This window comes from Orycteropus afer, unplaced genomic scaffold (assembly GCF_000298275.1).
Source record: "Orycteropus afer afer isolate SDZICR_OR568_19922 unplaced genomic scaffold, OryAfe1.0 scaffold00036, whole genome shotgun sequence".
Lineage (NCBI taxonomy): Eukaryota > Metazoa > Chordata > Mammalia > Tubulidentata > Orycteropodidae > Orycteropus > Orycteropus afer.
The window spans coordinates 3,463,577-3,486,698 of NW_006921623.1; the positions used below are offsets into that span (position 1 = coordinate 3,463,577).

Below are 23,122 nucleotides of genomic sequence, written 5' to 3' on the forward strand. Positions count from 1 at the left end.
CCTACCTCAGTTCAGCATAGTGTTGCCCATAGTGTTCCTTCTCAGCTTAGCCATGCCTTTGGAGGCCCTGGCCTGGAGGCCGGCTTGTTCTGTGGGCTATGCCTTTCCCCTGGGGTGCTGAGAGGACCAGGGGCTGGCTGAAGTAGGACAGCTGGGTTCCTCTCAGTCTCTGTGGGTAATAGGATATTTTACAAGAATGCAGGCCCTTTGCTGCTCAGAGAAATGCTAGGGATATGGGTGCACAGGTATGCCCAAGGGAGCTTTTGCTCTGTGTCTGACTTCTGGGGAATCCTCAGATGGGCAGGGCAGGGCAAGGAGGAAGCATCTCACAGCACTGCAGAGAAGCAGCAGCATTACAGCTCAGCCTGGAATGAAAGAGACCGACAGAGACAGTCAGCTGATCTGAAACTGGTGGGTCTTGGAAAACATGGTATCATGGCAAAATTAATTTTCTTTTTCTGAAGCTTTTTGCTTCTCTCTTTACTTTCTAGGGGCTTGGAAGTCTCATAAGCCTCTCCACTTTCCTCCTTATCAGAACCTTCTCTCCACAAAGGATCAGATAGACTCACTCTGCCAGCTCAGTGAACTCCATACTATAAGGTATTTGCAGTTAACAGGCATCTCTAACCTGAGGATTTAATGGCAGAATCTTGGGCTGTTACTTGATGGGAGGGAAAATTATTTGGGTGCATAGAGTTGTTTCAGAGTCACTTAAATCAAACCTGAAGGATGGTTTGGTACCACTGGGCAGAGGGAGAGAAGGAGTGCACAGTGGGTAGGGCAAACATGCTCACCTTCCGGACACTGTAGATCCAGTTGAGATAGGCTGTGACCTTGGTGTACACTCCTGGAGTGCTTGGGCCCCCACAGCCATGACCCCAGCTCACGATACCTACCACTTGCCACTGGTCAGCCTGGTACATCAGGGGCCCACCACTGTCACCCTGTGAGAGGTCAGAACAGGAACTGCTGGGAAGGGCAGGTGGGGAGCTGGACTTCTCCTTCCTCCTCTCTCCGAACTGACCTGTCTGTTCTGGACAACTCCCCAAAGCAGCAGTCTCTCCTGTCTGTCCTCATCCCCTTTGCTCATGCTGCTCCTGCAGACTGGAATGCCCTTCCCTTTTCATTCTGTCTGTGGTCAAGTAAGTTGTGGGCATGCATTTAGCCCTGTCAAAAGTGATTCACAATGCACACCAGCAAATTGAAGGCTCTCAGGAGGTCTTATGGAGCCCTGGTGGAGCGGTGGTTAAGAGCTTAGCTGCTAACTGAAAGGCTGGTGGTTCAAACCCACCAGCCACTCGGTGGGAGAAAGATGAAGCAGTTTGCTTCTTAAAGATTTATAGCCTTGGAAACCCTATGGGGAAGTTCTACTTGGTCCTATAGGATCACTGTGGTAGTTAAATTTGTATGTCAACTTGGCTGGGCCTGGTTGAGTGGCTGGGCAGCTGGTGGTAGTTATTCCCCATGATGAGACTGGTAATCAACTCCATGGTGGGATCTACCACAAGCAGCTGAGTAGCTGCCTTTGGGATGTGGTCTGCTTCCGGCATATAAGGAGAAGCCTTGGGGATAGTCTCTAGCCTATGGCATGCTTGGACCCTGCATGTAGCTGTGTCGTTGTTCAGCAGCCTGCCATGCTCTGCCGACCTCGGGACTTACAATGGACTTAAATTAATGGCCTACCATGTGGTTTGGTAACATCGGGACTTTGCCTTTTTGCTTGTCAACCTTGGTCTTTTCAGCCTCAGAAGCCAGCAGCTGTCTGAGCGAAGAAATGCCTCTAGCTCCAGTGGGCCGGGAGCAGGAGGCAGAGCTGGACCCCAAAGTTGAGGGGCTTTCACTGAACCCCTAGAGTCTGCCACTCTGAACTTGGACTTAAAGCCCCCAAACTGTAAGAGCATAAACTCCTGTTTGTTAAGGCCATCCCATTTGTGGTATATTTTTGTCAGAGTAACATCAGGTAACCAGAACAGTCACTATGAGTAGTAATTGACTTGACAACAAAGTTTTTCCTTTTTTTTTTTTTCTCCAGGAGGTGGGTGTGGGTGGGTGTGCAATAAGGAAAGCTGGCCATATTTGTTTAATCTGGTATTTCCCAAACTTATTTAACCACTTGTTGAGTGCCTATTTTGTGCCAGGCACTGTTCTAGGCAGTTGAGATTCAATCAATGTGATAACCAAAGATCCTTGTACTCAGATTCCAATGGGTAGAGAAAGACAGTGAGTAAGCAAATAACTAAACAGACAAGAACATGTCAGATAGTGAAAAGTGCAATTATTTGGGTATCCTTCCTATCGAATACCATAGTTCTTGGGGCTTCCTCCCTCAGGACCCAATAACTCTATGACCTGTCTATATGTCACCTCTGCCCCTCATCCCGACAAATGTGGAATCCCTGAGGTCAGACACTATCCCCCCAACATAGCATGTACCTGGCCCACAAGAGCTGACTAACAGATACCTCTTAAATGAAAGAATGAGAATGGGGGAAGGAGAAGGTTTGGGGTTTAAGATGAATGGAAATGCTCAGAAGATCCTGGCAGTGGGGAGTGAGGATGTATAAAGGGATTGCTAAGCAATCCTGATGGCCAGTGGGTAGGGGGTGAGGGATATTGCATCAGAGGTTGGCCAGCATGAGATGGGTTTTCTTTAGTGTAGTTCAGCAGCTTGGGGATGATGTTGTTGTTGTTAGGTGCCATTGGGTCAGCTCTGACTCATAGTGACCCTATGTACAACAGAATGAAACACTGCCCAGTCCTGCACCATCCTCACAATCCTTGCTATGCTTGAGCCCATCATTGCAGCCACTGTGTCAGTCCATCTTGTTGAGTCTTCCCCTTCTTTGCTGATGTACTACTTTACCAAACATGCTATCCTTCTCCAAGGAATGGTCCTTTCTGACCATTGGGGATAGTCATAGAGAAAATAGACCTGTAGTTCCTTTCTTCAAGAAGCTCATAATGATGGGAAATAGGGTGGGTAGAGTGAGTAATATTATCTTTGTATATGAAGTATACATTAAAAATCTTTCTTTTCTCTACTTACCTACCATCCATCCATCATCCATCCATCCATCCATCCATCCATTCATCCACCCACCCATCCATCCATCTGTTGGTCTTTATATCCCTAGCTGACTATTCCTTCCTTCTTTACATTTATTATACATTGAGTGTCGATAATATGCAAAACTTCATGTGGGATATTCAACTGCAGGGTTTTCTTGTCTCTTTGGTACCTAAATCCCTAACCGCAGAATTCTTCGATGAACCTTGGAGGCCCCACCTGGCAGGTGTCCACGCCGCCCTTCAGGATGCCTGCACACAACATCTTCTTGGTAACTTCCCCCTGGTATGCATCCTCTGCATTGCACCTTGTGCTGTCAATGACCTGAACCGAAGCCTGCAGCAGTGTATCAGACATCTTCCCTGGGAGGTTGAGAACACATTCACACTCATATTCCTGCCCTCTACCCTCAGCCCAGATTATTTTTCTGGTTGTTAAGGACTTCACTTTTTGCTTGGCTTTCTGGGAGGATAATCCTCCTTCCATCACCTCCAGGAGCTGATCACTCATCCAAGGGCATCTCCTGACCAGTAGGGTTCTAAGCCCAAGACTTACCTCCATCCTGCTCTGTAAAGCCCCATCCAATAACCCAGAGTGGGGTGGCTGGAGTGAGATCCTCATCAGAGAAGGGCAGGCAGATGGGTCTGACAGTACCTGCCAGGAGCAGAGAGGCAGACCCAAGGTTTGGGAGAGTCTGGCAGCTAAGCTTCTCAAAAAGTTCAAGCTAGAGTCTCCATAACACTAGTTCCATGGGATGTTAATAGAAGTGGCATGAAAAAAATGTTCTGTGATCAAGTAAGTTCTAAAAATGTGAGTGAAACACAAGAAAATAAATTCTTTTAAAACACTTCTCATATCTTTGCCATACTAAAGTACTCCAAGATTCTCCAAGGACAGTGTTATAGAATGAAAATGTTTCCCAAACTTATTTGACAATAGAACTCTCTTTTCCCCAAGGGACCAGTTTCCACAGTTGGAAATGCTGACCTGATACTGCTCAATATAAGTATGACTCATCTAGTAGAACTGTTCAAAGATTCTATGATCTCCCTTAGAAACAATGAGTTCCCTATCTCTGAGGAGAGCAACTGGGTACAATGACCCTGGAAAAGGAATATTATGCAGGCTCTTGGCTACTAGTTTGGGGTGAGGGATGGACTAGATGATCTGTTAGGTCCCTTGCAACTCCAAGACTGGATGAATCTGTATGACTTTCATTTGAGGTGCTCCAAGTGGAGAAAACAGACCCACAAAGAAGTTCTGGTGGGGGATGGGGTGGAGGTGTTAGCTGGCAGCTCTAAGAGGCCTCATGGCATTCGATGATGTTAGGCTAATATATTAGTTAGAAACAAATGGGCAAACTGAGGCCTTGAGAAGGAGAAATGGTGTGTCCAAGGCCACTTGGTAAGCTAGTGGCAGAGTGGAGCTAGAGCCTAACCCTAAGGGGCTCAAGTCACCACCCTTGAAGCTCTGTTCCCAAGTACTATCTCTCACCTGAGAATGTCAGTGGGAACTGCAGCTTCACGAGGGCAATGTCCTTCTCTTTGGGGTACTTGGTGTTGAGTTCAATGGTGAAGATTTTGGCCACAGGCAGGGATGGGAAGTTGCCCAGTTTGTCTGATCCAACCCTCACCTTCCAGTGGGACACATCAAGGTGCTTCCTGGGACCAGAGAAGAGCTAAGTTCAGGCCTGGGCCAAGCATGCTAAAGCCTGGGTCCCCATGGTCCTGTGTATTCCAGTGCTGTGTATCCTTGCCTTAGGAGGCAACATGATGGTAGGGACAGAGAATGGTAGGGAAGGGGTAGTCTGAAGGTTACCCACCATAAGGTGAGTTATAAAAAGGGATTTTGTTTTTCTTGCCCAGTGAAATCCATGCCAGGAAATTTTCATCTAGAGAGCTGGGAAGGGGCTGTTCCTAATGTCCAAGCTATAGAGCTCCTGGTACTCTCTCCTCTATCTTTTTATGGTTCGTGTTAGTCAAGTGGTACTTGTACTGTGGTCAGTTACATAATGTACGATACCTGTCTTTCTTTCTCCTTACAGCAGACACAATTTTATGTGCAAGAGTATTTTTCCAGGAAAGGGTTCATGTCTTTTGTTAGATTACCAAGAAAGGTTAAGAACCAGTAGCCTAGACTGTGAACTCTTTGAAGGCAGTGATGGGTTCTAGTGCCCTTGGGCACATAATACAGTGGTTGGTACCTAGAAGTTACTCAGTGTTTGCTGAGTGAATGGATGAATGAAAGTGAGGAAAGCCTGGGAATTATCTTTTCCCAGAAATATAGGCAGTCCTCTCTTGCTGGCCTTTAAGGGACTCTATAATTATTTTTTTCCCCCAAGTTTCTGGACATAAGAAAGGTGTGGCAGTGACTCTAGACCCTGGAACCACTTCCTAAAAGGCTGGCAAAAAAATCTTGGGGACTCCAAGAAGATGGGAATAGCTTGTGTGTGGTAGGAGGCAGTGAGGAGGGTGTGAAGACATTGTATATCTGATGGTTTTCCCACCAGGCAGAGGTGCAGGTTGGTGACCAGCAGTCTCAACTCAGATCCTTAATGCCTAACAAAGGAAATGCTGTACAGCCTTGTTGGGGTGGCCAAACTCTGGCACATGCCTCCAGGGGGAGAGTAACAGGAAATGAGGCCATCAAACAACAAGTCAGGAGATGGGCCCAGCCCCTTTTACCTCCCCATGGCTTTGATCCCCCAAGTGCCTTGCAGCCTTGGGCCTTACCTGAAGCAGTGGGCTGCTGTGAGGATCCAGTGAGGGTCCAGGATGCTTCCTCCACAGATGTGTCTATTGTACTGGATACTGACTTGCCAAGGCCAAGAATCCACAGAGGCCTTCTCCCCGCCCACCACCCGAGGGGCCTTCAGGCTCTCCCCACAGGCTGGACTCAGTAGAAAGGATGAAGAAAGAAGGAAGTCAGACTCTTGGGATATGGGGCTGCCTTCCCTTAGATACCAAAGTTTATCTTGAGAAAGACCTGTGTGTGATTGTCACCAGGAGTGTGGAGGAGGATCAGGCCAGTTTTGAATTATTCATGGGAAGGTACAGACTGTCTCAGACCACAGACTTTCCCTAAATATCCCTCTCCTCTTTCTGGATTTGGATGTGTTCAGGAGTTCAGTTTATGAACAAGGATGTGTCTATTGTGCTGAGAAGTCATGTCCTTCAAACAGTGATGCAAAATTATGAAAATCTGCCTACGTGGAATGTCCCCAGTTGCTCCCGCTGAGTAACAACAGTAAACAGACACCTACAAGCTCCTTCGAGACCCGGGAGCGGCAAGAAAGCCTCCCAAACTGGATCTTTCTATCCTTTAGCATCATCTTTCTCAAAGTCCCTTCCCTCTGTTGAATGAGCTTTCCAACCTGACATCTTGTCTTCCTCCTGTCCTGGCTTGCCTGTCCCACCCTTGAACACTTGCAAAAACCTTGAATCTTATCTCCCCATACCTGTTTTTTGCCAGTTTCCAGTAGCAACCACTGCCGTGGATGTTCTAAGAAGGAAGGCCACCACCCCTGTCCCATAAGCTCGGCACTATATAGATGGGGCTTTTCAAATACCATCTAATTTCAAACACTGCTTTTTAAACATCCCCTCATTCACTCACTAAATCCCCTTGGTAGGGTTGATTGTTAAGATTGAATTTAAGCTTCTCCTGGCAGCTTCTTGCTGTCCTTATAAAAAGTCTCTATCTAGTCAAACTAATCTGCTTGTAGGTCCCTAAAAAGTCAGTCTGTTTTCACTCAAGAAGGTATTGACAGAGCTGTGACATGAAGAGATATATGCACACTCATGTTCATCGCAGCACTATTCACAACAGCAAAAAGATGGAACAATCTAAATGCCCATTACAGAGAAATGGATCACACACTATGGTATATATACACAATGGAATACTATGCAATGTTAAAGAAAAATGATGAATCTGTGAAACCTCTCATGACATGGATGAACCTAGAACACATTATGCTGAGTGAAATTAGTCAATCATGAAAGGGCAAATATTGTAAGAGACCACTATTGTAAAAAAGTCAAGAAAAGGATTTCACAAAAAAAGAAACGTTCTTTGTTGGTTATCAGGGATGGGTGGAGAAGGAAGGGTAAACAAACCAATAAAAGAATTTAAAAAAAGAATACAAAAGAAAAATCAATGAACTATTTGGGCACTCATCTCTCCCTCCCCTGTAAAAAAACACAGAGAGAGAGAGAGAGAGAGAGAGAAGATACTGAATCCCTTTTCTGAAATGCTATCTTCTCTCCTGTTTATCTAAATCATTAATCAATTCAGTAGATTTTCATGGAATGCATACTGGTCCCAGGGACAGTGCTAGATGTTGGGAATAGAATGGTGAACAAGACAGAAAGACAAACAGACATGGTCCCTTCTGTCCTGGAGCCTACAGATTCATTCTTTAATGCTTAGCCCAGTCAGCATCCAGGCCATCCAGCCATTCCTCTCTTGGAATGTCCATAGCCTGCCATGGATGTTGGCCAGCCTTTCATTGCTGTCATACTTAGGCCCTGTTTTCTCAGGTGCTGAGTATCCTTGCCTTAGGAGGCAACATGATGGTAGGGACATAAGAAAGGTGTGGCAACCTGAAGGTTCCTCAAGGAAGGTCTGTGACATATCTCTTCGTGTCTTTGGTGCTGCTCAGTTAAAGTCAGATGATGTGATCATTCATTCACTCACTGACTGGCCACCATGTGCCAGATCCTGCGTATTAGATACTGGGGAGATCATGATGATGGATAAGAGTCTTAACATCCAGTAGTGAAGTACACATGCTGCTAAGATGTAAAGGCAAAATTTAAGGTCTTCCTCTCCTCTTAGGCTTTCCCAGCTCTTCCCATCCCTCCTGGACCCACTCAGCTCTACTTCTTGCACAAGCGGATAGGATGAATCTGGGACATGGTGCTGGTTTTCTCTTCTGATCTCCTCTGTTAGAACTAAGAAGGATCTCCCGAAGTTATCATTGGTCAGTGTACTAATGGATTTCTTTGGAAAATGAGCCTCAGAAAGGCTAGGTGAACTACTCAAGGTCACATTGGAAGACAACGGCTGGTACCCAGGTCTCTGACCCTGTCCAGAGATCTCTGCAGTATGCTAGTTGTGATTACCACGCAGCTTGATACTTGTCACACGTGGCCTTGCATCTCTCTTTGCTCAAATCATAAGGTCCTTGAGGAAAGTGACTAATCCTTTTATTTGTCTGCTATATTCTACTTCCAACCAGCTCCTATTAGTGTTGGACACATTCTACTCTTCAATGAATTTTTGCTGAATTGAATGTAGGTGATCTGACCTTGGATAACTGAACTGATTGTGACAAAGGAGGTCTATGTGGGCTCTGGCCAGGATTAAGGGGGGTGGGGTTGGTGAAGGCCAGGCTTGCCCTTTGCAGTGTTCTTACTCTCTCTACCAGAGGACTTGGGTACCAGACCTTCTTTTAAGTCTCTGCTCAGGTTGTGTGCCAATGGCAGGAGGGAGCTTTTAGCAACAACCACCTGAAGGATCATCAACTTACAAGCTTGAGACCCAAAGCTGTGAAGGTGGGCCAAACAGAGTGAAACTTGGAGTCTGAGAGATTTAAGAATGAGGATGAAGGCCCTTTTCCCTGTTTACTGCTGGCTTAGGGACCAAATCCCAGAGATGGGGTTCTACTCACCAAGGCAGTACAGGGAAACCAGGGATCCTGAGAGACAGGGTCTGGAAAAGAGACACAGGGGCCCTGTGAGATCTGCTTCTCCCCTAACTGGGAAGTAAGGACTTGGGCCTTCTGGTACTATTGCATTGAAGTCTCCTGCCAATTACCTGGGAAATTTGGAACCTGCATAGTAGAGGCTGTATGGAAACTTCATCAACACTCAGTTCAAAGCAATTAATTTCAGTTGGATCCAACACCCCCATCGTTCTGAGCCTTGTCTGTGTCAGAGCCCAACCCAGACTCCTGAAGCCTGAGATAGAAGAGAGTAGAGCCTGGGACAGAGTCTTATGCACTGTGGGCATTCCAAAAGAAAGAGTAATGGGATTTTGATGGAATTCTAGGCAAGTGATCATTCTGTAATGTCTGTCTCCTTTTCAAGATTTACTCTGATGAATAAACAGCACTCAGCAACATCCTGAATGCTAAGAAGCCAGCATCCTCTCTGAGCCACTTTGCTGCAGTGTGACAGATTTCATTTAGATGCTGTGTTCTAAGCAGGGTGGTGAGGCATCTGAACAGGCCATTGACAAAGGCCATAGAGATTGGGAATATGGAGAGGCCTTACTGTGGCCTGGGCAAGTGGTGGAGAAGGACAAAGTAGCCTTTGGAATCTTGCCTTTTGGCTTTCTTAGGAAGCTAAATCAATAGAAGAAAACATTTGGTTTTACTATTTCAACTGCAAGAAAGGTCACCTTATCCATATCCCTGCCTTCAGGTAGGATAGCACACTTTGTTCAAGCCTGGTAAACAGTTGTCCCTTAGAAAACCTCTCAGAAATGTGATTCTACAGCTCTTGGTATTTAACAATCTGCCAGGCGAGGAGTTCTTTCTGTTGTCTGGCTTACTTTCCACTTGCTGCCAGTCTACTCAAGGGTGAGCTTAGATGCAGCCCTAATAGCAGCTCCAATCATTAGCCTTTCATTAGCCTTTTGTAGGCAAGAAGGTATATACCCTCTCACTTACCCACTTGAGTTCTGCACATGAAGCTCTTGGCTGTTTTCCGTGATTTCAACAACATCCAGATCCTGGTCTGGGCTAATTTCCACTGCTCTAAAGGTGGGTTTGCTGTTCATATGGGAGGAAGAGAGATTTGTGAGCTGGGGTAGGAGATCAGAACGAGATGGTGGGGAGTAGTAGCCTTCACTCCTAGGAGATGGTGGGTGGCAGACAACACCGGGTGGCGGATGGCAGGGAAGTGGAGGTGGTCTTGGTCAGTAATGGTAGTGCCTGGTTTGTCATATGATAAGGGACAATCCCTTGGCATCCCAGAATTCAGCCCTAGGTTCAAAGCTGGCACAGCCTTGTTTTCTTGGGTAAAGAAGTCTGGTCTAGAGCCCAGAACTCTGGATCCCCATTTCTAACTCTCAGACGGTTCCCTCCAAGGCATTTGTCCTGAAATTGGTAGTGGGAATACCTTTTTATAGCCCCCCTAGAGATAGGTCAGGATTGATGAATCCAGACAAACATTTCTCCCATTTGGCCTAGCCCTTCTCTTGCTCTCTACTAATCCATGTTTGCCTTCTTCCAAAACTTAGTTTAAGTCTTTCCTCCTCCAGGAAGATTTCCCTGATTAATGCCATTTCTCTGATTATTCCTTTACTGAATTTACCTCTTCCAATTCTTTTCCTTTCTTGCACTCAGAGCTGCAGTCACTCTGTGGCACTGACACACTGCTACATTTTCACATTAATTCCCAGCCAGGTATGTTGGTCTGCTTGGGTGGACCCAAGTCGTGGACCTAGAAGGACCAGAGTCTGCCAGTGCTGGGTTTTGTATTAAGAGTCCTCAAGAGCTAGATTTTTATCCTGGCTGACACTAGTTTGATGTGTGACCTTGGGCAGGTCACATTCCTTCTCTGCATTTCTCTAAGCCTCCATTTTCCCCTGTGTAAAATGATGGGGGGACCAAATGAACCCTAGGGTCCCTTGCATCTTGAGCCATCTATGGTTTTGTGCTCCTCAGATAAGAAGAGCCTGCAATCCAGATGGAGAAAGGAAAGTTGAGAAATCTGGGATCCTATAGAAGGAGGGACACTATTGTAAATGGATATTCCCAGGAAGACTAACAGCAGTTCACCAATTACATTGTGATGGATAATTCTAAAGAAGTTTGGTTTCTTAGAGCCTAAGAGCCAGGTAGCAAAGTACCTAAGACACTTGACTGCTAACCAGAAGGCTGGCGGTTCAAACCCACCAACCACTCCTTGGAAGGAAGGTTGGGCAATCTACTTCCATAGTGATACCGCCTCAGAAACCCAAGGAGGGGTTGCTATGAGTCGGGTCTGACTTCCCGGTAAATAACAACAAGAGCCAGGTGACTTGGTGCCTTAGTGAGCTCAGAAAGGAAAGCAGTTCCAGGAGCCTGTCACCTTAAGAACTCCTAAGGGCACCCTGGTTTCATAATCAAGACTCAGCCTGCCGTGCTGGGTACAGCTGACACTGCAGTTGGCTAGACTGCAGTGGGAGGAGGGGCCGCTGCAGCCAGGAAAAGGGGAGAAGAATAGCAGATGTGGGGCATGTCTTCTTAGCTCTCTTCAAAAATATAGGTGGTGGGGTGCCCTTTCCAGAGGGCCCTGTGGGAGTTGCATCCCAGGGTGGGTAGAGAGCAGCAGAAGCCTGATAACTGGAGAGTAGAGGACAAATAGGTCTGATCAATTAGTAATGGCTGCCTGGAGCTTTTATGGGAAAGGACCTTGAGGTTGCTTTAGAGATCGATGGAAGAGTGTTGTGATTGATTGGCGATGTCTGCCTAGTATTTATCTTTTCTGCCTAGTCCCTGGGGTCAATTTCTGCGAATCCTGAAGAAGGTTGGGCCCTGCCTGGGAAAGGTTATCACACTCTGCAGCTGATCACATTAGTTCTTTTTCTTCTCTACTTAGGCTCTCTGAGTAACCAGCCATCTCACCTTTCCTCTCCCCCTCCCTTTATAAATGAGCAGAGAGAATTACCCAAACTAGAAACAGATGCTAGAACTCCTATGTCCAGGGACTAAGGGGCCTTGGATACAAATTTCACTTCTCTTTCTCCAAGCTACAACCTAAGCAAGTTATTTACCCTCTCTGAGTCTATCTATAAAATAGACACAATAATAACTATCTGGTTTCCTGCCAAAATGAAATGAATATAAATATATATGGTAATTACCCTTATTATAACTATATACTTTTTCATCTACTCCAGATTTGGAGTTGCATTTAAAATTTGCTGAGAGAGCTGGGATTGCTTATGGGGCTTCCATGAAATCAGCATTGCTTGAACTAAATTTTAACCATTGAGACTTTGAGTAAGTCAACAAGGCTTCTGAATTCTAGGCTGAGAACAACTTCTTCTTCTTTTTTTCTTTTAATTTTTATTGTGATTTGAGTAAAGTTTACTGAGCAAATTCATTTTCCATACAGCAGTTCATACACATTTTGTTTCATGACATTGACTGCAATTCCCCACAATCTAACAGCTCTCTTCCCATTTCTTCCCTATAGTTACCTGTTTCCTGTGTCTTTCTTTCCTATGCATTCCTGAGCTATCTCCCTGTGCAAATACTGCCCATCTGTTCTCCTATGACTGATCGTTCCAAGAAGTGTTATCTACCTTGTGTAAATGTTCACCCTATATGCCTATCTATTGTTTGACTGGAAGCCACAGGAGTCAGTTCAATTTCAGGCCTGAAAGGTAACTAGGGGCTATAGTCTCAGGGGTTCAACAGGCTCTATCAGACCAGCAAGCCTGGTCTCTTTTATGATTTTGAGTTTTGTTCCACATTGTTTTCCCACTCTATCCAGGATCTCCTGCGCTGATCCCTTTCCAAGTGGTTAACAGTGGTAGCCGGTCAATATCTATCTAGTCCTTTTGGTCTCATGGTCATATAGGCTGAGGTTCTCATGGCCCACTAGTCCCTTGGACTAATTGTTTCCATCTGTCTTTGGTTTTCTTAACTCTTTTTCGCTCTGGACAAGGAGAAACCAATTATTGCATCTAGAATGTCACTTGCAAGCTTTTTTTTTTTTTTTTTGTGATTTGGGTGAAGATTTACAGAGCAAATTCACTTTCCATACAGCAGTTTACATACACTTCACTTGCAAGCTTTTAAGACCCCAGTCGCTACTCACCAAGTAGGATGTAGAACAAAGTTTTTGTGTGGTATGTTATACCAATTGAGCTTGCTGTCCTCCACGACTATGGTCCTGAGCCCACAGGTCCAGCAACTCACTCCACTAGGGTGGTTGACTGTGGCTAAGAAGTTATCATAACTTTGCCCCTGTTTTATTTATGTAGACATTCTTACAGCACATACAAATAATATGTAGAAACATTGTCTGCTGACCTTATATATGGTCATGGATACATTCCTTTTGCCTAGACACATCTGATCAGCCTGTCTACCCATCTATTTATAAGGACAGCTTCTTATAAAATCAGAAAGGAGGAGTGATGATAGAGAAAAAAGGAAAAGAGAAGGTGTGAAGGAGCTAGAACTCTCACTTTCCCTCTGTGTGTGTGTGTATGTGTGTGTGTATGTGGGGGCATACATTCTCTCACTGGCACCTTATAGTCATCCTTTGAGGTTGGCATTGCTTTCTCTAATTAGCTCTTGAGGAAATTTAGGCTTAGGAGATTTATATCATGTTACCTGTAAGTGAAACTGCAAGGATCCAAAAGCAGGTCTGTTTGACTCTGATGCCTATAGTTTTAGGAAAGAAAGAGTAAGGGAGGTAGAAGGGGAGGGAAGGGGGAAAAGAGGAAGGAAGTGATAGGAGGGTTCAGGGACAAGAAGTCACATCCAGAGGTATGGGTTGGGTACCTGTCATAGCCCATCTGCCCACAGGCTGTCTTGGCCAGAGTTTCTGTGAAGTTGTCGAAACAGGCTGAGGCCCAGGCCCCTGTAGTGGGGTCCAGCACCTGCAGGGTGGATCGGTCTTTGGAGAGGCGGACTGGGAAGGGAGGAAGCTGGGTCAGCTGGAAGGCAGGGGCTCATCTGGCCTATTCCTCTTAGACCTTGTTGTGGACCAGCCCAAGCTTCCCCCTCCCCACTCCATCCAAAACTGGGAAACATTGTAGAGCACCAACACTTTCAACATCAAGGGAAATTCCTCCATTTGGCTCTGCCTGATTGAGCCATTGAGTTTATTCTGCTGCATGGCAACCTCATGCATCAGAGAACTGTGCTCCCTAGGGTTTTCAATGGGTGATTTTTTTTTTTTTTGGAAGGACATTGCCGGACCTTTCTCTGAGGGTGAACGTGAAGTTTGAACCTTTTAATTAGCAGAGAATGCATTAACTGTTTGCACCACCAGGAATGGTAGCTAGGGAACAATCTCCATTTTGTCCTGCTGCCCTGGCACAATTATTAATAGTGCTATCTTTTGCTCTTCCAGGTATCACTTGTGGTGACAAGTTATATGATCACTCTTCTCATGAGCTACCACATTGGTCCAGCTTGGGAAACTTCTCAGCAAGGGCACCTAGGTCTTTCTCCATTAAAGCTGGGGGAGGATGTTTGAATGAAAAGCATTATTGATAGTAGGGTAGCAGGTACCCATAGCATTTACCTTCTGATTCAATAGGAACAAATACAGAGGATATTACTCAGCTCTGCCCCTTGAAAGCCCCATCACTCATCTGGACTATCTTTTCTCTTCAGAGCCCATGTACTTGGGTGATTCAAGCTGGGCTAGACCAATCTAAGAAAGAATATGAGTTTTTATGTTCAAAATATCTCATATTCTTTTGAAGGACCTAACCTATTCCTGATAGCCCACAACCTACAACAAATACTTATCTAATGAATAGAAGGACCAATAGCTGGCTAAATGACTTTAAAGGTTTCTTTCTAGTCCCCCTGAAATAATAGATTTTGTAGAAAGGAAGAAACTCTTCAAGGTCACCCAATCCAGCCTTCAAGGTCATCAGTGCCACTCAGGTGCAGCAGGAAAAGGACAAACCCAATGACAATTTCCTGACTCCTCTGGACCACATTTGTCCATCAAATATTTACTGAATGTCTTTGATGTGTTAAGTGCTGGAGAATCTAAAGGTAAACAAGATGTGTTCCTGCTTTCCAACCTCACAGTAGGCATAGAAACTGACTAGTAAGTGGCAGGTGCCACCCAGTAGACCAAGGGGTCCTGAGCTGACTTCCAACTGTGCCCACCCCTCTTGTCCCTTAGACCCTGGACTCACCTCCCACTGGGGGCCCATCAGGGTAGTTCTTGACACAGTGCAGCTCATCCTCCCCTGAGGCACAGTCCAGCTGGCCATCACACACTTGCGTCCTGGGGATGAAGTGAAGGGGCTGCCCACAGAAGAAGTAGTATTTGTCCAGGATCATCTTGACTGGAAGGCAAATGAAGGGAGGGGCAGAGAGGGCTGAGGGCCAACTAGATGGCTGACGCAGGGAGAGAGACTGGGCTTTCCTGAGAATAATGTTGGGCTTGGAGACAGGTGGGTCTGGGCTCCAAGACCAGGTCTGCCACTTAGTAGCTGTGTATATTTGGTCCTGAGTTTTGGTTTCTTTATTTGTTAAATGGAGAGACTAACACCTGCCCCATACCTATAAAATGGCTATGGAATCAAGCAAGATATATGCGGGAGAAGTTTAGAAGCAGGCCCCACCCCCAGGTTTTTACCCCCAAGTGCTGGCACAGTATCTGGTATCACAGTATCACAGTATCTAGTATCACAGTATTCTGGTAACAGAACCCAGGTCTCAAAGACTTGATTCTGAGTCCTAGCTCTGCCCCTGGGAGCTCTGGTACCATAGTGCCTAAGACACTTGACTGCTAACCAGAAGGCTGGCGGTTCAAACCCACCAGCCACTCCTTGGAAGGAAGATGGGGCAATCTACTTCTGTAGTGATACAGCCTCAGAAACCCAAGGAGGGGTTGCTATGAGTCGGGTCCGACTCAACAGCACATAACAACAACAACAACAGCTCTGCCCCCAACTATGCAACTTGAGACCCATTCATCTCCCCTTTCTATGTCTCAGTTTCCTCATCTGTAAAATGACAGAATAATACCTACTTCATAGGGTTGGTAAGAACATTTAATGAACTGGTAGTTGTGAAAGTATCTTATAATCCTCAAGTACAGGTCTAATGTTAGGTGTTTTTCCTGGGGTTGAAAGAGTCCTTAAGAAGTTTTTTTTTTTTTTTTCTCTCTCTGCTGCCTTTACATTCAGCCAGCTGCCTTCAGATTCTGTCACTCCTTTGCCATCTTGGGATGGTGGGAATACATTTTGCTTTTTTAACCCTTCAGGAGACATATATTTAAAAGCTTTTCCTTGGTTAAGGGCTCATAGCGAAACATCCCTGCCAGGAAGGCCGCTTCTTCTGTTTAACTCAGCTCCAGTACCCGTGGGCCATAAGACTGGTGGGAATGTGCTCCACTTACCACTGTGCTAAGAGCTTCCATGCATTTCCTTATACAATCCTGCCACCAGCTTTAGGAGGCAGGTATATTGCAGTGCCTAAGGCATTTGACTACTAACCAGAAGGCTGGTGGTTCAAACTCACCAGCCACTCCTCAGAAAGAAGGTTGGGTAATCTACTTCTGTAAAGATTTACCACCTCAGAAGCCCAGTGGGGTTTGCTATGGGTCAGAATCGACTCGATAGCAGTGTTTTTTTTTTTGTTGTTGTTGTTCATTACAAATGAAGAGACTGAGGCTTAGAGAGTTAGGCATATTTCCTAAGGCCATGCAGCAACTTAAGTGGCAGAATCAGGATTTGAATCAGGGTCCAACTCTTGGCTGCCTCTCCATGCCTTCCCTGAAGGAGCTAAAGATGTGATCTGTTGGCCCTGATGCTCCTGGGTTGAGTGAAGCAAGGGAGAAAGAACAGGTCAAATACTGCCTAGATCTCCAGAGTTTGTTTCCTGATCAACAGCCAGGGCAAGGCAGGATCATCCTAGCCTCTTGAGACAAGGCCGAGTAACACTGTCACAAGTTGAAACCACAGAAGCCAAAAGGATGAGGGGGCCTAAGTCAGGATAGAGGTGTGGGTTAACTCCTCTGCAGCGGTGGCCATGACATGGAAGCTCCACAGGGCCTGCTGGGACAGAGAGAGCTCAACTCTAAATGAAATTATGACCTGGTGACTGCCCTGGCTTTCCCCAGAAGAATTTGGCTCTTCTCTCTCCACTGTGGCAGGGCATATGCTCAGAGAAGACAAGCTTATTTTAATATTAGTCTGGGTAAAACAGACTCAGTATGGACTTGGTTCCTGCCCAGCTCCGTCCCCAACTGCCACACCTCCTTCTCTTTGGGCTTCCGCTCTCAAGTGTGGAATGAGGGGTTGGACCAGAAAACCTCTGAGTGTTCTTCAATGAGGCTGTGACTGCTGCTGGTGGCAATGCCACCCAGGTTGCAAGTGTAGTTCCTGAAGGCTAGCCATTTTGGTCCTGCCCCAGCCAGCAAATGTGTGTCCTTGGCCACATCACTGTATGCTGTACAACAACACCCACACTTACAGGCTGTTTTTTCCCCAGCTTCTTTGCACACATTATCTCATGGTTTTTATGATACTCCTCCGAGGGAGGCAGACTATTTTACAGATAAGGAGACTGTGGTTAAGAGAGGTTGAGTGACTTACTTAAGATCACACAGCAGTAAGTGGCAGTGCCGAGATCCCTGTCCTAGGTCACTTGATTTCTAGTCCAGTGTCCTATGCCCAACTGCGCCGTTAAAGCTGTGAGTCAGTGAATGCGGTGGTGGTGGTGGGGCGGGAGATGAAGGCAAGGATTCAGTCACTATATGTGACAGCTGAAAAGGACTATGGAAATCATTGTTTACTCAGCTATATCTTCTTTGTTACAGATAAGGAAACTGAGGCAGAATGGCAGGTCTGGGGTATCAGTACCCTTTCCCCATCAGTAACATGGGCAATAACATTGGCCATGATGAAGGCCGGGGCGATAGAGCTAAGGGTGGGGAGGGGTGCTATTTGCCTGGTGGTCTTCCCTTCTACCTCCTCTCTTTATCCCCTCCTCACAAGCAGAAATGTCCCCCAGCTCTTCCAGGCAGCTCCAATCCACTCAGCTCTCAATCTGTGGGAGGTAGAGACAGGGGGTGTGGTCGCCCGTGCAAATTGCCTGCGTGGGCTTGTAATATGTGCAGCTTTGCTCTCGCTCTAACTGTGAGGAAGAGCATCTGGGACAGATGGAGCCTGGGCTCCCCTCCCCCTGCACTATTAGAAGAAGTCTCTCTTCAAAGCAGGGAGTGGAAATGTGTGGGTACATGTTTTTTTCTACAAAGTCTTATGTAGATCATCTGCTTATGACTCTGTAAGGGTGGGAGGATGGAGGTGGGCTATGAGGTGAAGGTGGGGGTGAGGCCTCTGGGGTGAGGGATGAGGGTGGGGTGGGGGCTGCCACTTACTGAAGACAGCAACGACAATGATGGCTGCCAGGCTCACCAATGCTGCAATGATGAGGACGCCCACCTTTTTGAAGGTCTCCAGGGAGGTGCGAGGTTTGCGCAGGGGGCTGACATCTGCAAAGAGATGTGAGGCAGAGGGGAAGAGCCAGCAGCCAACGTGCCGAGGTCCCACTGGCTGTCATTTGAAGACTGTGCCTTCTAAGCTCACACTCTCTCCACCATCTGGTGCCTCAGGTGTTGTACCTTGGGAATGCTTTGGGGATAATTTTGGTCAGTACTGGGGGTGTTATTTCTGCAGTTTAAGCTTAGCTTCTTCAGCACAAGTTTACCCTGCCTCCTGTGAAGTTTATCCTTCATGTCTGACTCAAGCACACTCAAATGAGCCTCCAGCCCATATTGCCTTCCTCTTCTCGTGGCTTCACCCCTGTTCAGCCTGCTCTGGGAGAGCCTGAGCCTCTCAGACACATACTTTGGCACATACCCAGTCACTGGAATATCATTTACCCTCTCTCCTGACTTATCTTTTAGTTAAAGTATAAGCTTGAGGATGGTAGGGACCTCCAGCACAGCATGGGATTATACTGAAAACCAAACCAGTTGCTGTTGAGTCACTTCTGAGCCCATATGTGTAGAACTGTGTTCCATAGGCTTCTCCATGGCTGATTGTTTGGAAGTAGATCACAAGGTCTTTCTTCTGAGATACTTCTGGGTAGATCTGAACCTCAACTTCTTAGTTAACAACCAAGCACATTAATAGTTTGCATCACCCAGAGGTTTAATAAATACCTGTGGATGAATGCATTCTAATGACCTTTATCTCTAATTCAATTCAGTAATGAGTCCCCAGCATGGCCCTTGTCTTTTAAGGAGATTACAGTTTAGGAGAAAAGGTAAACAGGGACCCAGATGTCAGTCTCACCTGGCCCAAGATGATCTGTGTTGAAACAGAGACATTATCAAAGGTAGACCAGTGAAACATCCTGAGGAAATATGGGAGGAGATGGGGGAGGGATGAGACTGGACCAGTTCAGACAAAGGCATGGAGGTATAGAATTGAAAGCTGCCTGATCTGCCTGGAATATAAGGTGGGTAAAACATGTGGTTGGGGCAGCACTGGGCAAAGTCAAGAGTCTTGAATGCCATGCTAAGGACTTTGGATTTTGTCCTGAAGGTAGTGAAGAGCGACTGACGGTTTTTGAGCAGTGGAGCGACATAATCAAACGAATATTTAGGAAGATGAATCTTTCATCAGGGAGGGTATGGATTGGAGCAAAAGAGACTGGAGTTAGGAAGACAAGATAGGAGGCTGCCGCTACCTAAAGTAGAGGTAACAATAGTAAATGTGACCACTTTGCAGGGTTAGCCAAGGAGATAGTAAGTGGGAAGGACTTTGCAAAGTCAAATCCTCAGGAAGTGGAAGTGATGGGTTCCTTTAAGTACCCTTTCCTGGGAAGCAATAACTGGGGAGGTGCACTGGGGACTCCTTCTCCTGGAAAGATGGGCAGGAATTATGGCAGCCCTGCGGAATCATAAAGAATGAGGCAGGGGTTTGCAGCATCCGTTTTCAAAAATTCAATAAACAAAAACAAAATACCAGGAAACAAATTAAAAATATCCAATTGCTACTGAGTCATTTCCAACTCATGGTGACCTCATGTGTGTCCGAGTAGAGCCCCAGAGGGTTTTCAACAGCGAATCTTTCAGAAGTAGGTCCCTAGGCCTTTTTTCTGAGGCATCTCTGGGTGGATGGGTTAGTAGCTTAACCCAGGGCTTCTTTTCTTTTGGACAATGACCCTGAATTATAATATCCTGTAACTCCTTCCTCTAAACTAAATAGTACACAGAATCCCATAGCTATTTTTAACCTACTACTCTGGTGGCATAGTAGGTAAGGCATTTGGCTGTTAACCAGATTGTCAGTGGTTCAAACCCACAAGCTGCTTTGTGGGAGGAAGATGAAGCCATCTACTTCTGTAAAGATTTACAACCTTGGAAACCCAATGAGGATTGCTATGAGTCCTAATTGACTCCATGGCAATGGGTTTGGGTTATAAGAGGAAGATAACTTGATATACCTTCATTCTCTCTCCTCTTCCTTTCTTTTCCTTGCTTGAGACAGTTAGAAGAAGCACAGCCTGTTGTCCCCAACCTAGGTTAACCTCCTCACCCCAAGGTGGGTGGTCCATCAATCTCATGGACTCCTCATGAAAAACCCAAAACCCAAAAACCAAACCCACTGACTTCTAATTAATTCTGACTCATAGCAACCCTATAGAAGAAGGGGTTGGGGTTGTCCATGGTAAGCTGGAGCTACCACAGATTGTGTACATTTTTTTCCAACTCTACATTCACATTTGTGGGCATGATGGGAGTATTCACACCACGCAAAACAGGAAACACTACAAATTAGGGCTTCCCCACTCCCCTCTTCCCAGAACTGGTTGTTAAACATTTACCAGCACACCCTGGTTGTGCTCCTCTTCTTCTCAAAATCTCTAATGGTCAGAAGGATTATAGAGACTGTGACTACTTCTCACCTTCTGGTTCAAGCCCCCTAGCTGGTCTCCCTGCTGTCTAGGGTCTCACCAAAGATGTCAGACTGATCCTATTAAAATGTGCTTAGAACCCTCCAAGGGTCCCACCCCACTCAGAGTCAGAGCCCTTCCAGTAGCCTTCAAGGGCCCAATGATTTGCCCACCTGTTACCTGTCCGAGCTATTCTCCTATTCCCCTCCTTGCTCACTCTGCTCTAGGCAGCCCTGGGAAACCCTAGAAAGCAGTAGGCCAGCCTACCTTCCGCCACCACCTCCACATGGCTTACTCCGTTCCTCCTTTACCCTCTTCAAGTCCATCTTCAAATATCATCCTCTTAATGAGGCCTTCCTTAATCTCCTTATTTATAATGCAACTTTCTAATATTTCCTATCCTCCTTCCCTGCTTTATTTTTTTCCAAAGCATTTTTCACATCCAAAATACTCTGTATTTTGCATATTTTGTATATTTTCCATCCTCTCCCAACCCTCCCTAAACTGAAGACTCCATGAAGATAGAAACTTTTGTCTGTTTTGTTCACTGTTTTATCCCCAGTGCCTAGAACAGTGCCTGGCCTGCAGTAGGCAGTCAACAAATATTTGTTGAATGAATAAATGATTAATACCTTACTTTGTTCTCTTAAAGAAAGTCTGGTGGCATAGTGGGTAAGACATTTGGCTGATAAACAGAAGGTCAGTGGTTCAAACCTACCAGCTGCTCCATGGGGGAAAGATGAGGCAACCTACTTCCCTGAAGATTTATAGTCTTGGAAACCCAGTGGCGGTCATTATGAGTTGGAACTGACTTGAGGGCAGTGGATTTGTTTTTTTTCCATCTGTTCTCTTAAGCACACATCTTTCATCTATCTTACAGGTTTCAAATGATATCTGGTTATCTGTCTGTCTATCCCTTTCCTCAGCTCTTCAAAAGCAGAAACTGGCCTCTGCCAGAGATTGATGCCCAATAAATACTAATACTATGGAATCTGTTATAGGGAAAACTTAGTAAACTCTCTTGAAAGGGAGAGTCTCAACCTCAAATACCAAACCTAGGCACGGGGAATGTGAGCAGGAAGTGATATTGTAAATTATCAACACTTAGCATATCATAACAATGCTAGCCATTTTGTTTTTAAGTTCCAGCAACTGGTCTTCAGAATTACCCTCTTTCGTGGGGCCTTTCATTCTTGACTATTTATTGAGTACCAGACCACTCATTTCTCCCCTGAGGATATGAGATTGGCTTGTCTTCTTGAAGGCTGAGCAACATATTGGGAACTTCTTGATAAATTCCTGTGTACAGAGCTCAATGCCTTCAGCACCAGGTGTTCTCAGGAAGGATCTGCTTTACCTCATCATGAAGGGAAGGGTTTTCTTGTCTCACATCTAATTAACGTTAACAATCCTACTGAAGTATGGCCTCCCTGACTGCCATCTTTCCTTCCTCCAGCTATGGCTAGACAAAAACCAAAAGCCTATTTCCACTGAGTCAATTCTAACTCATAGTGATCCCATGTGTTACAAGAACTGTTCCATAGGTTTTTTTTTTTTTTTGGACTGTGATCTTTATGGAAACAGATCATCAGGCCTTTCTTTTGTTGTGCTTCTGGGTGGGTTCGAACTGCCAACCTTTGAGTTAGAAGTTGAGTGCAAACTGTTGTGCCACCCCAGGGACCTATGGATAGACAGAACTTCCTAAAGTATCAGAGCTTCCTAAACTTTCATCTTGTCACTTCCCTGCTTGAGGACCTACAAGGGCTCCCCATGATTTCCATATCTGGCTCTACTCTCCCAGCCAAATGGACTTCCTATTGAGATCATCACCTACCCTCAGTGCCAAGTAGGCACTTCCCGGTCCTCTCACAATCCATATGAATTCTTACTCTGTGCCTTTCCTTATGATATTGCTTCTACCATGCTCTTATCACCCTTTTCTGGTCTTGATAGTGTTGTTGTTGTTGTTCTGTGCCATCGAGTCAGCCCCTACTCAAAGCGACTCCTCCTTGGGTTTCCGAGGCAGAATCACTATGGAAGTAGATTGCCCAACCTTCCTTCCAAGGAGTGGCTGGTGGGTTTGAACTGCCAGCCTTCTGGTTAGCAGTCAAGTGCCTTAGATACTATGCTACCAGCAGGGCCTTTGTCAAGGTTCACCTGTCCCTGATGCTATCCCTGACCACTTAAGCAACACTGATCTCTCTCTTTCTCGTGCTCCCTTCATACATGGCATCTGTAGCAAATTTGACTTGTGTTCTGGCTCAGCAGCCCTCAGTCTTATGCTTTTGGTGGAGCACTCAGAAGCTCAGTGCTCTTTAGGGGACATGATGGGCTGTTGATATATAAATTCCAAAATATCAAGTAGGCACTGTTTGACGTGCTGAAGATTGCATCATCTGTGATCATTAGAACTCATGACTCTGGACTGTGAAATAAATAAGCTGTCA

At 45.8% G+C, this 23,122-nt stretch overlaps 1 protein-coding gene across 1 annotated transcript in view; it reads right to left on the reverse strand.

The window, feature by feature from the left end:
* Positions 1–353: 353 nt before the first annotated feature.
* TMPRSS4 (transmembrane serine protease 4) overlaps positions 354–23,122 on the reverse strand; it is a 141,875-nt gene continuing 119,106 nt past the window's right edge. The window contains exons 3-13 of the mRNA XM_042780349.1: positions 18,151–18,264; positions 14,957–15,109; positions 13,578–13,707; positions 9,744–9,845; positions 8,742–8,782; positions 5,800–5,956; positions 4,562–4,728; positions 3,623–3,721; positions 3,287–3,429; positions 723–944; positions 354–365 (exon numbers count right to left, since the gene is read on the reverse strand). Coding sequence (XP_042636283.1) covers positions 354–365; positions 723–944; positions 3,287–3,429; positions 3,623–3,721; positions 4,562–4,728; positions 5,800–5,956; positions 8,742–8,782; positions 9,744–9,845; positions 13,578–13,707; positions 14,957–15,109; positions 18,151–18,264 — 1,340 coding nt within the window. The remainder of the gene's footprint in view (positions 366–722; positions 945–3,286; positions 3,430–3,622; positions 3,722–4,561; positions 4,729–5,799; positions 5,957–8,741; positions 8,783–9,743; positions 9,846–13,577; positions 13,708–14,956; positions 15,110–18,150; positions 18,265–23,122) is intronic.